General features: G+C 48.6%; 3 protein-coding genes across 4 annotated transcripts; 1 reads left to right on the top strand and 2 right to left on the bottom strand.

The window, feature by feature from the left end:
* Positions 1 to 6,423: 6,423 nt before the first annotated feature.
* LOC100193529 (Transcription factor MYB44) lies at positions 6,424 to 7,847 on the bottom strand. The gene has a single exon (NM_001138640.2). The coding sequence runs from the start codon at positions 7,626 to 7,628 to the stop codon at positions 6,702 to 6,704; it is 927 nt and encodes a 308-aa protein (NP_001132112.2). The 5' UTR covers positions 7,629 to 7,847; the 3' UTR covers positions 6,424 to 6,701.
* A 3,860-nt stretch (positions 7,848 to 11,707) lies between these two features.
* On the top strand, positions 11,708 to 12,712 carry LOC103629714 (probable metal-nicotianamine transporter YSL16). Its single transcript, XM_008650828.4, has one exon. The coding sequence runs from the start codon at positions 12,045 to 12,047 to the stop codon at positions 12,420 to 12,422; it is 378 nt and encodes a 125-aa protein (XP_008649050.1). The 5' UTR covers positions 11,708 to 12,044; the 3' UTR covers positions 12,423 to 12,712.
* LOC103629713 (probable LRR receptor-like serine/threonine-protein kinase At4g37250) lies at positions 12,576 to 15,802 on the bottom strand. Of its 2 annotated transcripts, XR_002262760.1 has the most exons (3): positions 15,292 to 15,802; positions 13,274 to 14,180; positions 12,576 to 13,195 (listed from the first exon to the last, which is right to left on the bottom strand). XR_002262760.1 is itself a non-coding variant. In XM_008650827.2 (2 exons), the coding sequence occupies exons 1-2, from the start codon at positions 15,638 to 15,640 to the stop codon at positions 13,888 to 13,890; spliced, it is 642 nt and encodes a 213-aa protein (XP_008649049.1). In that variant the 5' UTR covers positions 15,641 to 15,802; the 3' UTR covers positions 12,576 to 13,887. The 2 variants fall into 2 exon arrangements, 1 of the variants encoding a protein (XP_008649049.1); XM_008650827.2 differs by having other exon boundaries at positions 12,576 to 14,180.
* Positions 15,803 to 17,028: the final 1,226 nt, after the last annotated feature.

Raw genomic sequence — 17,028 nt, 5'->3', positions numbered from 1 at the left:
GTTCCGCAACAAACAAGACGAGCACGGGGTGGTGACAAGGAACAAGGCTAGACTTGTGGCAAAAGGTTATGCCCAAGTCGCAGGTTTAGACTTTGAGGAGACTTTTGCTCCTGTGGCTAGGCTAGAATCAATTCGTATCTTGCTAGCATATGCTGCTCACCATTCTTTCAGGTTGTACCAAATGGATGTGAAGAGCGCGTTCCTCAACGGGCCGATCAAGGAGGAGGTGTACGTAGAGCAACCCCCTGGCTTCGAGGATGAACGGTACCCCGACCATGTGTGTAAGCTCGCTAAGGCGCTCTATGGACTTAAGCAAGCCCCAAGAGCATGGTATGAATGCCTTAGAGATTTTTTAATTGCTAATGCTTTCAAGGTTGGGAAAGCCGATCCAACTCTTTTTACTAAGACTTGCAATGGTGATCTTTTTGTGTGCCAAATTTATGTCGATGACATAATATTTGGCTCTACTAATCAAAAGTCTTGTGAAGAGTTTAGCAGGGTGATGACGCAGAAATTTGAGATGTCGATGATGGGCGAATTGAACTACTTCCTTGGGTTCCAAGTGAAGCAACTCAAGGACGGCACCTTCATCTCCCAAACAAAGTACACGCAAGACTTGCTGAAGCGGTTTGGGATGAAGGACGCCAAGCCTGCAAAGACTCCGATGGGGACCGACGGACACACCGACCTCAACAAAGGAGGTAAGTCCGTTGATCAAAAAGCATACCGGTCAATGATAGGGTCTTTACTTTATTTATGTGCTAGTAGACCGGATATTATGCTTAGCGTATGCATGTGTGCTAGATTTCAATCCGATCCTAAGGAGTGTCACTTAGTGGCGGTGAAGCGAATTCTAAGATATTTGGTGGCTACGCCTTGCTTCGGGCTCTGGTATCCAAAAGGGTCTACCTTTGACTTGGTTGGATACTCAGATTCCGACTATGCTGGATGTAAGGTCGATAGGAAGAGTACATCAGGGACATGCCAATTCTTAGGAAGGTCCCTGGTGTCGTGGAACTCTAAGAAACAAACCTCCGTTGCCCTATCCACCGCTGAGGCCGAGTATGTTGCCGCAGGACAGTGTTGCGCGCAACTACTTTGGATGAGGCAAACCCTCCGGGACTTTGGCTACAATCTGAGCAAAGTCCCACTCCTATGTGATAATGAGAGTGCTATCCGCATGGCGGAAAATCCTGTTGAACACAGCCGCACAAAGCACATAGACATCCGGCATCACTTTTTGAGAGACCACCAGCAAAAGGGAGATATCGAAGTGTTTCATGTTAGCACCGAGAACCAGCTAGCCGATATCTTTACCAAGCCTCTAGATGAGAAGACCTTTTGCAGGTTGCGTAGTGAGCTAAATGTCTTAGATTCGCGGAACTTGGATTGAATTGTAGCATACATATGTTTATGCCCTTGATCATGTTCATTCTGCATTTTGTTGCTTATTGTGGTGCTCAAGTTGTACAAACATTCCCTGGACCTCACAAGTCCTTGTGTAAGTGATGCACATATTTAGGGGGAGTTGTGTTACAACTTGACCCTTTGAGACTAACCATATGCTTGAGTTTACTTGATTTAGTCTCGAAGGAGAATTGAAAGGGAAAAGGTGGACTTGGACCATGAAAGACTTCCACTGCACTCCGATGAGAGGGTAACTTATTCCAAGTTCATCTCATGAACTCTTATTGCCATTTGCTCTTAATTGAAGATTTTGGTGAGGCAATGGGGTTATGGGGCCAAGATTGATCCCGTTTTGGTGCTTGATGCCAAAGGGGGAGAAAATAAAGGCCAAAGCGATAAATGGATCAGCTACCACTTGAGAGATTTTAAAAATAGTAGGATAGAGCTTTTGGTTTGTCAAAACTCTTTTGTTGTCTCTCTTGTCAAAAGTTGGCTTCTTGTGGGGAGAAGTATTGATTATGGGAAAAAGGGGGAGTTTTTGAAATCTTTGATCAATCTCTTTTGGAATGACTCTCTTTATGCTTCAACATGTGTGTTTGACTTAGAGATAGAGATTTGAGTTTGATTTGCAAAAACAAACCAAGTGGTGGCAAAGGATGATCCATATATGCTAAAATTGAATCAAAATAAATTTGAGTTTTATTTAAAGTGATATTGCACTTGTTCTAGTTGCTTTATGTTGTGTTGGCATAAATCACCAAAAAGGGGGAGATTGAAAGGGAAATGTGCCCTTGGGCCATTTCTAAGTATTTTGGTGATTGAGTGCCAACACAAGTGCTTAAATGTGAATTCATGCTTATGGATGGACAAAGTGCAAAACAAGAGCAAAGGTATGTTTCTAAGTCTTAGTACATTGGTTTTGTGTACTAATATACTTGTCTAAGTATTAGAAACAGAAAGAAGAAGAAAAGAGAAGAGTTGGCTGTGTACAGCCAAAAGGCTGTTTCGGTCTGGGGCACCGGACTGTCCGGTGGTGCACCGGACAGTGTCCGGTGCGCCAGGCTGCCTCGAGCGAAGTGGCCGCTCTCGGGAATTCACCGACGGCGTACGGCTATAATTCACCGGACTGTCCGGTGTGCACCGGACTGTCCGGTGAGCCAACGGTCGGCCGGGCCAACGGTCGGCCGCGCGATCTGCGCGCGACACGTGGCCGAGCCAACGGTTAGAAGGGGGCACCGGACTGTCCGGTGTGCACCGGACATGTCCGGTGCGCCAACGGCTCCAAGTCTGCCAACGGTCGGCTTCGCTATTTAAGGAAGGAAATCGGGCACCGGACTGTCCGGTGCACCCGACGACAGAAGGCAAGAAAGGCCTTCCAGATTTGCTCTCAACGGCTCCTAGCTGCCTTGGGGCTATAAAAGGGACCCCTAGGCGCATGGAGGAGAACACCAAGCAACCTTAGAGCATTCTTGATCATCCACACTCAGTCTTTGCGCATTCGTTTGTCATTCTCAGTGATTCGAGCTCCGTTCTAGTGAGAACTTTGAGATAGTCTTTTGAGCTCGATTCTTGGCCGTGTGTGTGCGCATTTTGCTGTGGATTTGTGTGTGTTGCTTCCCTCCCTTACTCCGTACTTCTTTGTGAATCTCAAGTGTAAGGGCGAGAGACTCCAAGTTGTGGAGATTCCTCGCAAACGGGATATTGAAAGGAAAAGCAAAACACTGTGGTATTCAAGTTGGTCTTTGGACCGCTTGAGAGGGGTTGATTGCAACCCTCGTCCGTTGGGACGCCACAACGTGGAGTAGGCAAGCGTTGGTCTTGGCCGAACCACGGGATAAACCACTGTGTCATCTCTGTGTTTGATCTCTTGTGGTATTGTGTTTTGTTGAGACTCCTCTCTAGCCACTTGGCGATTATTGGGCTAACACTTAACAAGTTTTGTGGCTATAAGTTTAAGTTTCACAGGATCACCTATTCACCCCCCCTCTAGGTACTCTCAACTACTACTTGAAATTTTACACTTTTCATCCATCTTTTTCAATCCTTAGTGGTTTCATGCAACTTAATAATAAGCATAGCGCGCTCTTTTAAATCACTATGTGTTTGCTCAGTGGTAGCAAGTAAAAGCAAAATATTAATTAGAGCATGGGGTTAAAATAGAGAATTGTGGCTATGTGTTTGCATTATTATATTGTTATTGTTCTATTATAAATTATTATTATTATCCAAAATAGAGAAGTGTTGCCTAAATTTGGTTTTTTCTCTGAAATCCTATTAGAGTATCTTCATTAGTGACTTAAATCAGTGTCCTATCTTAAAATATAGTGCACAACTAATAAAAAATAGCTCTAACAGTGCCCTGTTTTACAATTTTATATCAAAATAATATAGGGCACACCATGAAGTGACCCAAATATACTACACCTCACATTAGTGCCTTATTCTTTTTTCTATATTATTCTCAACATTTTCTTTCCTAACAATATAGTTTACTTTCTAAAATGTATGCTTTAGGGCTTGACTGTTGAAGCTCAGTTTATTTTAAGTACCCTAAACATGTTAAATGGCGTAGTATTTTAATTTTTAGGGCACTATTCTGAAGCAACTCGTAGGAGATGCTCTTAGATCGGTTAGAACTCAGAACCAGACCCAAATAACAAAATTCGAAATGGTTAGCTTTAAGATTTTTTTTATAACCGAATGATTCCTATTTTCTAGACTAGGATTCAAGCCAGGTCAGTAACCAACTCAGTCCCCGGTGGAGTGGATCATAAGTTGTTGCACATTTCAGGACATCAGCCCGTTTCTAGGCCAAGAACCGATTCAGAAGGTAGGTTATTCGGTTTCGTTCCGAATTCAGAATTGATGGAGGAGTTGAAGTTCTACGGGTTTGTTTCCGCCCCAGACACAAAACGAACAACTTTAATAGGTTGGAACGGATTCCAAACTGGTCACATTCGTTTTGCCCCCGGAACGAGGCCGCGAACGAGCCGATTCGAACAAATCGAACGAGGCCTGAACGTATCCGTTTATAAAATTTTGCAGAGCTATTATTTCTTATTTTTAAAAGGAAATGACATAATTTTTTGTACGTGCCTACTGCCGGAAAAATGTACTCTATGTAACCACGTCCTTCTCCCAAAACGAAATATCCCTTAAAATTTTCCTTGAACTGAGCCTATTCTCTCTCTGCCGAGAGAGGAAACCCTAGAATGAGTTAGTCCTCCCTGAGGGCTAGTTTGGGAGCTAAAATATCGGAGGGCATTAGAGCAACTCCAACAGAAGATGTAAACCAACCCCAAAACAAATATTAGGAAAGAAAAGCGAATTTTTTTGCTCCAACAGTTCCCTCATTTTTTCCCTAAAAAATCCGCGTCCCTCGTCCGCTTGCTCTCATCCCTCATATTTTCACGTGATTTATACCTCCCCGATCTGTGTGCATGCTGGCTCCCTTATTTTTTTTATTTTGCCGCATGCATCCATGCAGAGCTACATGGAGGATTTTTTTTTTAATTTTTAAGCTTTTTAGACTTTATTTATAGAAACTGTTGGAGTACATACTATAATTCGCTTCTAAGATATTTTAGATTACCCCTAATAATCATTTTTAAGGAAACATTTTTAGCATTCTTTTGGAGTTGCTCTTAGAAAGGTTAAAATCTACTACTTATTTAAAATTAAATAAAAAGAGGATTTTAAACGCTTCAATTTCCTACACTTTTGTGACAATTTCCTACACTTTTGTGACTCCCAAACTAGGACGAGCCCCTCGTCCGAATGGTAGCAACCCGGCCCATGCGATCATTTCCCATCACTCTTCGTGTGCTTGTATTGGGCTGTTGTTGGGTCAAATTGCCTTCCCGCCATACAACAGTTCAGTCGCCGGCGTTTTGCTGCTTTTTAATAGTGGGCTACTGTTGGGCCAAACTTGCTTTTATATTGTACTAGCCTCGTCGTTTTATGTTAGTCCAGTTCATTTCAGTTGAACACATATCTCTTCTTCTGTATCTGTACTATTTAAAGCTAACAGTCTCCACCGTCGTCGTCGTCGTGGTGGTGGTGCCACGCCCTTTCTCAGATCTAACTGTCTCAATGGTAGACTTTCTTGATAAAAGAGGATCCGCCAAACCCGAGAACATAGCTTAGCCAACCGCCAGTGACGAATGGCCAAATTCTTGGCGGAAGCTGGGTGCTTGAGGCCAGGGGCCTTGAGCGGCATGCCCAGGCCTCTGCAGCGAAAAGATCAGGTGACAAGACACGAGCAACCAGATCCCCTCCCTTGTCCATTTCTGGCCTGCCGACAAGCAGAAGTGCCAGACCCCAGCACCACGCTTTCGACTTGGCTCCACTCCACACGCGTAGTACCTTTTTCGAGCGCCACATGCGTCTGCAAAAAAACGAAGATAGACCTGCAGGAGAAAAGACTCAAAAGAGGGAAAGACGTTCGGTCCTAAAGATTTTTTTCTAAAAAAAATATTCGAATTTTGAACGACGTATTATTCGCATTAGATGAATAAATTATGTATCGTCTAAAAGTTAAAAAAACAAACTAACCTCAGACGCCTGTCGTTTAGCAGCAACTCTCTTTCCGCGCACGACACAGTGGGTCGAGACTCGAGAGGACCAGATCGGTCACCAACGAATCCACCGATGGTCGATCCGTCGTCGTACTACTCGCGTCTACTCGATGTCTCCTGTCCACTCACCTGTCAAATGGAGCTCGGCACGGCACCTATAGATGCTTGCCGCCGCGTGGAAGTACGGTTGTTCTGGCGCCGGATTTGGAGGAGGAGTGCCGGCGTTGGTGCTGCTGCCAAGATGTGTGTCACGCGACAGCAACTCGGCGCCAAAATGCGTTGGTGCTGCGATCTAGATCGTCGTCGGCTTGCGGGATGTGGTGGGTTCGTTGGAAAATGGAAGGCGCCGGATTTGCACTGACTGGCTGGCTGCATTATTATTTCCTCGCAGTACTGGTACCCAACCGTGCGATTTACTCACCCACACGTTCAAAAACTTGCAGGCAACATTTCGTGTCGTTTCGTTTCGATTAGGCAAGGCAGCGCAATGCTCTCTTAAAGCAGATATATGCGGCAATGGCGAGCTCAGATTGTAGCGCGCCATCCGTTCCGTTTCTTTCATGTACATTACAAGGCTTTCTGCTTTCAGCCCAGCCAATTTTTCCCTCCACCTTAAAACCAAGTTTGCTACTCCAACAACCGTTGCGTTGCGGTCGCCCTAGCTAGACGACGATTTGGGAGCACTGACGGTTTGATGCCCCCGCCGGGGGCGCGGGGCTACTGCATCCGGCCGACCTGTTCGGCGGCAGCGCGCATGACGCCGTCCACCAGCTGCGGCATGCAGAGGTCGGTCGCGCCAACGGCGCCGCAGCCGGCGCGCAGGCCCGCGCTCGCCATGTACCGCTGCACCTCGGTGCGGATCAGCTGCTGCATCGCCGCCGCGAACTCGGGGCTGAACGGGTAGGCCGAGGGCGCGGGTGAGGAGGGCGACGGCGGGAGCTCCTGGAAGTGGCTGTCGGCGGCGGCGCTGTGGTGGTGAAACCGCTGGTCCGTGCCGGGAAGCGAGAGGCTGAGGGCGGTGAGCGGGTCCTCCTCCTGCGGACGGCTCATGGCGCAGTCCGCCGGCTCGAACCCGCCGGAGCGCGCGGCCACGGGGCGGTAAATCTGGCCGGACCCGGACCCGGACCCGGACCCGGCGCCGTGGCTGCTGAGGTCGCTACGGTCGGACCCCGACCCCGACCCCGAGGGGCTGTCGGGCGGCGAGATGCTCATCATCATCATCTTGCCCCGGCGCGCCTCGGTCTCGGCGGCGGCGGCGGAGTCGTCAGCGGAAACCGCCGAACCGGACGCGGCGGCGGCGGCGCCGAGCTTGCGCTTGAGGGAGCAGTTCCAGTGGTTCTTGACGGCGTTGTCGGTGCGGCCGGGGAGCAGGCGCGCGATGGCGGCCCAGCGGTTGCCGAGGCGGGCGTGGGCGCGGGCGATGGCCGCGTCCTCGTCGGCCGTGAAGGGGCGGCGCGCCACCCTTGGCGACAGCTGGTTGCACCACCGCAGGCGGCACGACTTGCCCGACCGGCCCGGGACGCCGCGCCCGATCGCCGTCCAGTTGCGCGCGCCGTGCCGCTCCACCAGCCGCCGCAGCGCCTCGTCCTCCTCGGGGCTCCACGGGCCCCTGATTCTGTCGCGCTCCGCCGCCTCCGCGCCCATGTCCTGTCCTGTCCGGAGTCCGGACGACGACGAGGACCAAAAAAAAAAAACAGGACGCCTGCTTGCCGCCTAGTAGTCGACGACAACGAGTGGTGGTTGCTGGGCTTGGGTAGCGGCGGCCCGGGGCGGAAAGGCGTTTGGTTCCTTCCGGTTTCTGTAAAACGAGCAGTGGTGGTGGTAGCGGAGAGAAGACGAGACGAGGTTTGGTTGGAGAGCAATAGTGACGGTGGAGCGGCGGGTCCGTACTTATAGCGGCGCGGCGGGCGGTGACCTGATCACCTGACCGGCAACACAGCTGGCACCCAACAGCCGCGTCGCGAGGCCCGGAGCCACCTCAGGCTGCCGTACCCGCCTGCGCTTGTCGTTTTTCTCCAGCTGTATGGCATGTGGGGAGGTCGAGAGTCAGTGGGCCCGCGGATCAGTGGGAGTACGGCGCTTTGACCCGGTGGTTTTATGGGGACTGGGAATGGGGCGGCGGTTTGCCTCGGCGGATTCGAAATTCGAGCCGTGTCTCTTTCTCTATCCCCTGTTCCGTGTTTTTACGTGGACGGGGTCACCGGGGGGGGGGGGGGAGTGGGAAACGGCTGGCTGGTGTAGTGGTGTGGTGCGGCCGGCGTTGCGACGTCGCGATGCGTAACGGCCAACGGACGGATTTGAATCGGACGGTGAAAAGGATTCGAAGCGAGCCCGGTAATCTAACGGCGTCTGCTCTGCTCCTCGACAGACTGGGCTTTTTCCAGTTGTTCAACACCGCAAGGTACTCTCTACCGCTGCACGGATGACGACGGAGACAGCTGTTTCTCTCGGACCATAAAATTCGATCGGTTTCGTCGTTTTGTGGCGCCCATCGTCGCGACGCGAGGTCCACAAAGCGACAAAGGCGTGGAAGTAGCACTAGTAGTACTAGTGGTGGAGTGGACTGGAAACTACCCGGGCGGGGCGGGGCGGGGAGTGGAAAGCCGCGCCGTGGACTCGTGGCGGTACTGTGCGTGCTGCGTGCACAAACGAAAACGAGCGGCCATGCCCATGCAGCGGCGGTGACGACGTGACCCGGTGGGCCCACCCGCCGGTCGAGATGAACAAGCAGGAGGGACGCTGCTGGAGTGCTGGTGTTCGGTGTTCCGTGTTGCCCTCATCCGTCCGTCCACGTACCCGGTACCAGAACCGCCCACAGCCGGCCCCACGCCCCCACGCTCCACAGAACGGTCGGTCCATCATCCATCCCCCCCTGCGGGCCGACGCGCAGGTGCACGCACGCCAGTTCATCGCGCCCGCCACCCCACGTGGGGTAGGCCCTGCCCCCGACTGTGTACCGTACAGGCGTGTACCACCCGGTACTACGGTACGTATCCGACCTGGGCCTGTCCTTTCCTCGCCGCTTCTTATGACCGGTGGTCCCCCCGCGGCAGACGGATCCGGCCAAGGCGGCGGTTTGGGCGCAGGCGATAGGTAGATAGATATCCCCGGTCCAGGGCCAGACAGACTGGCGCGCACTTTGCTTGTCATCTTTTAAAAAGCGGCGCGGTTTCGTGGGAAGAGGGTTTGCGGTGGTCGTGGGCGATGGACGCCCCCACGTCTGCCCGTCACCGGCTCACCGCCCACTGCGCCCCTGCTGCTGCTTGCCCGCGGAATCGTGGTACGGTACGGGACCCTGACCCCACGCCTGCGTGGAGCTGAAAGCAACGGTGCTGACAACTGACATGCTGTAGAGCGGTGCGAACCAGTGATCCTTATTTGATTTGAAATATAAATATTATTTATGTTTTGTCTAAATAGATTAATTAGATTTAGATACAATCTTAACGTTGTCCTCCTGACCGTACAACAAGAAAGTGTGAAGTGGCTTGCAGCTACGGAATGGTGGGAAAATAAAGTCACTTCTTATGGGAGTTACTACAACCTCTATATAGAGATAATAAAACTCTTTAAGACAATCGTGCTGCGGTTATTAAATGCCGTGGACTCTCACGTGATCAGGTGGATTATGATTTTTTTTATTTTTTTGGTTATGGGTTTTGGTAATGACAAATGATCCTTGTTTACGAGAATAATTATGAGTTGATGATCACATATAGATAATAATTGCATTTCGAATTAAATTTGAACTAAAAGCATTTTCAGCAGAACAAAATGAGTTTGGCCCTTCTTGAATTTAGCTCGCGTTTAGAGCATCGTCAAGAGTTTTTCTAGATTTCACGTTCCAAATTATCATTTGGAGAGTCATTTTGCATAAAACCCATTTTTAAAATATTTTTTCAATCTCCAATGTCCTTTTCTATATCTTGTTTGCACTCAAGAGAACTATTCACGTTTTCAATACTGTTTAGCTAGAAAGAAACCCGGAGTAGAAAAGATTACTATATTTGGATAGACATTTAGATATACCGTTGAAGGATATTTTTTTTAATTTGTATAACATCTTTTCCACACTTGTTGAGTGTCAAAAGGCAGGGACGCAACATGCCGAATTAGGGTAGGATGTTGCAGGAAATATTCGCTCGTGTAACCATATCCACGGTTGTAGCCAATATCCACTTGTGATCATATCCACATATAGAAATTACATATCATGTCCATGCTCATCTGGTTTTGAACGGGTTTTGGATATCCGTTGAATATGACAGCGACTATCATTTTCAATTACTCAATAGCATAACTAATCAAATTTCTTTCCAATCCACCATCGTACATAGTTCAAAAAAAAATATATGCAAATATTCATGTCTTTTAACAATCCAATATTCTCAACATGACAACATTATTGCTCAGTTGAAGGTAGCGTGTGGGTGTATGCGGATGAAGACAGAGATAAAGCCTAGGCTTGTTGTCTTCTTGGTCGAGGCATGTAGAGTGTGCTAGTGCAGTTGATGTATGTATCTCTCTCTTATGACCCACGGGTCCATGTGTAGTAAGATAATGATGTTTTCATGCTAGATATGAATCGTTGTGGTTACCGAGGTGTATGTGTGAGCAAACTTTATAGGTACTCACTCCGGTTTCCTATTAGTTGTCGTTTAGGACAACAACACCGTCTCAAAAATATAACTTTGACCAATATTTTTTGTTAAAATACAAATGAACTCTTAATACATTTATACTTTTATAAAAGTACTTTTTATGACAAATTGACGCATATAAATATTAGGTTCCAAAACTAAATAACAAAATAGTTATTTGTAGTCAAAATTTTATAAGTTTGACTTGAACCTTATCCAAAACGACAACTAATAGGAAACCGGAGGGAGTACACATACAGATGCATTAAGTTTTGTCCTTAAAACCGAGGTGTGACAAAAGATGGTCAGTTTGTTTAGATTATATTTAATGGATGTTTGAAAGAACAACACTATAAATATTTAGATACGTCGACTGGGGTGTACGACTTCAAACCAAACGCGTGATGGCAACTTGTGTGAACGAAGCTAAGAGTGCCTTAAACATTTGGTCTCTTTATTAAGTAGTACACTCTTATCACTATATCTATGAAAATCCAATTTGATTCTTGTTACGACCAGTATGGTATTTTTTTTCACGTTTGAATCTACTAAAATTTAAAAATAACATTATTATTATTTATACACACTGTATTATTTAAAATTAAATAAAAAAATGAGAATTTGTAAATTAATATATTATTTAAAATCATATCAAATCAAACCTGGACCAGAGAGACAAATCCGAATCCTGGGATCAGCGAGCCACAGGAAAGGATTCACACCGGGTAGCCGACTAGCCGTATGTGACGTGCGGGCCAGGGAGAGGAGGAAGATGAGTGCGGTCAGAGACCAGACGTGCATGCGCGGCACCCGAGGCGCGGCCAGGCTGGTGGAGCATTGAACGGCTCCCCACCCCACCGACAGGCGCCGGTACCCGGTCTTCTACCACCCAGGTTGGGTTGGGGTTGCGCACTTCCGGCCAGCGGGCCAGCCAGGATCCGGGACACCTCACCGCCGCCGCGCCGCGCACGCCCCGAGACCGCTGGCAGTGGCACACGCGGCGCCGGGCAGCTTCCTCGCAGGTTCCTGGGACGCGACTAGGCTTACGACGAGATCGCATGTGAGATGTGATGTGCCCGGGCGGTTTGGTTTACTAAACTGATTTCGTTCATGTGGTTTTGATTAGTAAGCCAGAAGGAAAGCCTGAATCGCGCTGTCAAGCGGGATGATAACCTGCACTGCACTGCAGTCTGCAGCAAGTGGGCAGGCGATCGCACCCACCCACCCGTGGAGTTATTTGTGATTATAATCATTTCGTCGGGCGGCTTCGCCTCTTTGGTATCCCGCAGCCCGTCATCGCCAGATTGGTATTGCTGTCGTACACCACTCGCTGAATTGGGTTCGTTTTCATACTGCTGACTAATTTACCATTCCTTTTCCCCCTACGCGTTCATCTACCTACGCGCTCATCTACCGCAACATGGCCATCCTCGGCGTGGAGGGCTTCTCGGCGCTGCCCAGGCACTGCATGCAGCTGTGCGCGGGGTTCTTCGCGTTCGCGGTGCTGGCGAACCTGGCGCGGGACCTGCTGCCGCGCCGGCTCGCGCGGCTCGTGCCGCTGCCCATGGCCATGGCCGTGCCGTTCCTCGTGGGCGCCAGCTTCGCCGTCGACATGTGCGTGGGGAGCCTCGTGGTGTTCGCGTGGCACAGGCTCGACGGCAAGAAGGCCGCGCTGCTGGTGCCGGCCGTCGCCTCGGGGCTCATCTGCGGCGACGGGATCTGGACGTTCCCGTCGTCGCTGCTCGCGCTGGCCAAGGTCAAGCCGCCCATCTGCATGAAGTTCACGCCAGGGAGCTAGAGAGCACGGTGACGATGCGTACAGAACAGAGGGCATCGTTCGTCGTTTGTGGGGTGGAATCCGTGTAGTAGAATTACATACCAATCAGGCCTGTTCTAATGTCCATATGAGCTTAATGTACGGTGTATATATGTAAAACGGAAATCTGAAGGATGACAGGATGAATTGCCTGTTGTCTAGTAGCACGCATATTATTATTATAGCAGAGCATTAATAAAACTCTTTTATCTTGCACAAAGTGTTACTGCAATTCCCCAACGCTGTTCAGTAGATCCTAGTGCGCTCATCTCTCTTCCGCTGCAGTGGAGCAACTTCACTCAGCGGCACCGTTTGGAAGTTGAAAGAGAAAGCTGAGCACGGCATCTCCGTGCGCAGTGCATGGCACAGTCGTCGGTACGCGCCCGCCTAACCCGTCGGCATCAACGATGATGCTTCCTTCCACAGCCACGGTTCGCTCAACTTGCCCAACGGTTCCTCGATTCGCCGCCGCATCGTCCCCAAGCTTTGCCCCTCTCGTTGCTTCGGTGGTGCTGTGGAGCTCTGAACAAGAGGGCACGGACATTCTCCGGTTACCATCAACCTCCCGTCGGCCGCGCAGGACACCGACGATGCGGCGGCGGCGGCACTCAGCCTGGTCACGGCCGCCCTGGAGATGTCGCCACGGGCCGAGGTGACGCTGGAGCTCCGGGCGCGCGCTCCTCGTGCTCAGGCGCTATCGCGACGTCTTCATCCATGGCTGGAGATCGACGAGGCTCGTCGTCGTTGCGACCGGACTGGGTGAAAAGGAAGGGTAAATTAGTCAGCCGTATGAAAACGAACCCAATCCAGCGAGTGGTGTACGACAGTAATACCAATATGGCGATGACGTGCTGCGGGATACCAAAGAGGCGAAGCCGCGCGACGAAATGATTATAATCACAAATAACTCCCCACCCGTGCGTGCAGCCGTGGCCCGTGCTGGTGCCTGCCTGCCCTGCGCAGGATATTTGTCCCGCACGGGGCACGAGCCGGGGTGACGTCAGCGGCCGGACGGAGCGGATCCGTGGGTGGGGTTAGCCGTTCGTCGCCAAATAAAAAACTTGCGAAGGCAATCGAGCTCGCTTTTGGAAAAAGAAAGAGAGAAAGAAAGAAAAGCCGGGGCACGACAGGCAGTTTGGTCAAGATCAGGTTCGAGCAGGCCACGTTAGCCGCGTGCGGATGAGCTGCATCCACAGAGTTCCAGACACGTTGCGCCGCGTTCTGCTGCTGCACCTGCACGGGCTGCCAGATCACTCCGGATGCTTTTTTCTGTGGCCGTTAGCACCGTTCTACTACTAGTAGTACGGACGACGGATCACGCCATTCACGGGCACCGTTTCGTTTTTGTTTTTAATTTGTGAGTGGCCATTTGTTTGTTTTGTCCGTACAGAGACGGGCGGGTGTTGGGCCTTCGTATTGGCCATTGGGCCTTGATTAGTGACGCGGTTTACTTCCAACGGTTTCTTGCCGGATGGACACGGACCCCGGAGACACATGCCGGTGGCTGCAAGCTACGCGTCGAGTGCATCGACCGCTTGCTCCCGAACAGCCGCGCCGACGCGCCCGCGCGGGAGTGCGGCGCCGCCTCACCCGACACCAGCCGGTCCAGGCCCACGTCGCCGATCCAGGGCTCCATGTCGGCACGCCAGGACCCAGGAGGATGTTTTCTCGTGGATGTACGCCACGCCGCGCGCGATCCGCAGCCGCGTCTCCAGGCTCGATGACGACCCCACAACCGCCCTGCAGATGCAGCGAAACCATCCGGTCATCACCAAATCAAGTGAAGTGAACCTTGTAATAATCATAGAAATGCGATGCAAGGAGTTACGCGTTTGTGTAGTAGTTACTCATGCCAGTTATGGTGATTCCCATTTGATCAAGTTTCTAATTAATATTATTCTTGTTTGCAGCTTTAATCGATTAATTATAAAAGGGACTTGCTATATTTCAGGTGTCCGAAATTTAGTCTGGTTTTAGACAACGATCTTTGACTTTAAAAGCATCTCCAACAATACCTCAAATTGAAATATAGAGTTTTACACAACAAAAACTACTCCAATAGTACCTTATTTTATAAAATTTGATCAAAAAATTATGAGAATACAAAACTGAGATTTATTTAATATAGAAAGCATGTAAATTTGAGATTTTTCCAATACAGGAAAAAAAAATCAAAGAGGTGGATAAGGTGTCTATTGAAAAATTATAAATGAGGCATCTGACCATTATAAAAAGTGTCAATCTATTAGTATTTGTTTGATATCATTATAATTAGCTATTAGTATTCGCTTTAACTCTTGGTTTTATGTCTATATTTAAATGAATGATGATGAATATAGATACATATCAAATTATTGTATGAATCTAGTAAAAGTCTAAAACGAATTTTAAATTAGGAGGGAAGAAGTATAAGATACTAAAACATAACACTGTGTTAGAATTGCGTTTTTTTTTCTGGACAGAGCGAGCATTACAATTTGCAACTACCGAAGCTGCCAATGAGTAAATGACAGCTTCTTTCAGTATCTTTTTGCACTATCAGTACATATGACCAATAAGATTAAGAGAGATCATACGAATCAGAACTACTAATGTACATTTGAGCTGCAGCTTGTACAATCAGTAAAGTGCCATCTTTTTATAGGACTCATCACTTCATCAGGCCGTTGAAGGTTGAAGCCAAAGACTCCAACTTCGCAAATGATTATAAAGTTCGAGGTGCATAACTAATTCTGTTAAGATTTCGGTGTCAAATCAAGCAACTTTTCGATGCAAATTTAGTCTATGAATGAAAGTTAGTGCTGAATGTGGTAACACAGTGTGTGGCCGAGGCGGGCGACGAATGGCTTACTGCTGAATGCGATGTTGGCAAAGCTGCCATTGGGGGCGTAGTCGTGGATGAGGAGCTTCTCGTCGACGCCCCAGTAGAAGCCGCGCAGCCGGAGGATGTTGGGGTGGCGGAACCGGGCGATGGCGCGCACCTGCACCTCGAAGTCCTTGAGCTTTTCGGTGCCGCCGCTGTCGCCGATGCGCCGGACCGCCAGCGCGGTGCCGTCGGCGAGCACGGCCTTGTACATGCTCGAACTCGTGGCGCCGAGGATGTAGGCCGACGCCTTGAGCAGCGTCTCCATCTTGAGCTCGCCGTCGCCATCGACCGTCACCAGCGTCGCGGGCGTGGGGGACGCTTGCTGCTGGGGCATGTTGTGCTTCTTGCTGTCGTGCTCCTGCGGGGTGCTTCATCGATGAAGCCTCCTCTCTTCTTGACGTCTTCCTCATCGTCGGACTCACCGTCCGAAGACGCTGAGTACTCTGAGCTGTCGATCCTGCAGCCAATGCAGCGCCCGTCGCGGTCAGGGCTCAGGAGTAGGGAAAACGGTCGGAAACGATATTGATTCGGTAATCAGTTTTTTTGTTTTCCTTTGATTGCGAATAAATAGGATATAGAATATACAATACAAATTTGTATTCTTGTTTTTAACATCCAGCTTGTTAAGATTTATAAAAGCTAAACCTCAAATTCATCCTATATTTTCTCAAATAATAGATATGAACTTCGGTATGAATTCGAAAACAAATTCGATATTTTTTTCAACCTTTTGTGTTGTAGAGAGCAAATAATACATAAAACAAATTATATAATATTTTATTTATATATGTACTAATGTGCTTGATAACATAAGAAAAGATCGACATCAAATTTTATACATATCTATTTTAAAATATTAAATTTGTTCTAACAGTTCGGATTACCACTTTCATCCCTACTCAGGAGCAGCAGGTGGAGAGGTGGTGCGAGCAGGGAGAAGTTAGCAATGGCATTTGAGGAGGCTAGCTCCAGCAAGGGACTCTAAAGGGTTATGTACCCTAAATGTAGAGAATCAAATGGTTCTCTACGCTCTTCAGCAGCGTCCTCTAAACGGTCCTCTAAATTTAGAGGACGCTGCTAGATTCTCTATATATAGAGTTTCTCTAAATGGTCTTCTATCCATTTGAATACTTTAAATAACCGATTTAGCAAAACTAAAATATGTACAATACATTTAAGAGTATGACAATACGTATGTACAAAAAATAAAAATAAAAAATATCTCTAATATAGATATTTGAGTATAGATGACGTGATTTAAAGGACGTTGTTGGAGAGGAAGGATATATAGAGGATGAAATCTTTTAGAGAAGATTGTAAAGGGCGGATATAGAGGATGGATATAGAGGACGTTGTTAGAGACAGAGAGTGGAGCGAAATAAAAAGCGAAGCGCTGGGTAGTGGGGGGCCACGCGAGATGCGAGACTGGGAAGCCCAGAGGTCGGGGCCCGCGACAGCAGACAGGTGCCGGAAACGGCCATGAAACCTCTCCGGATTTGAGCTGCACGACCGGGCTAAGATTTCACGCCTCGGCCGCTAGAAAGGGTGTGTTTGGTTCGTGGATCTGTCTAATCTATAAACAGGGTTTGGTTTATAGGTGATTTAGATAAAAAAATATTTATATAGGAGAATATTTTCTATAGATACTAGATAAGCTCATCTATAAAATTTGTTGGGCAAATTTATCTCTCCCATAATGTTTATCATTAGTAACTAAATTAA

This window comes from Zea mays, chromosome 6, assembly GCF_902167145.1.
Source record: "Zea mays cultivar B73 chromosome 6, Zm-B73-REFERENCE-NAM-5.0, whole genome shotgun sequence".
Classification (NCBI taxonomy): Eukaryota; Viridiplantae; Streptophyta; class Magnoliopsida; order Poales; family Poaceae; genus Zea; species Zea mays.
This window is presented reverse-complemented; position numbering and strand designations above follow the sequence as displayed.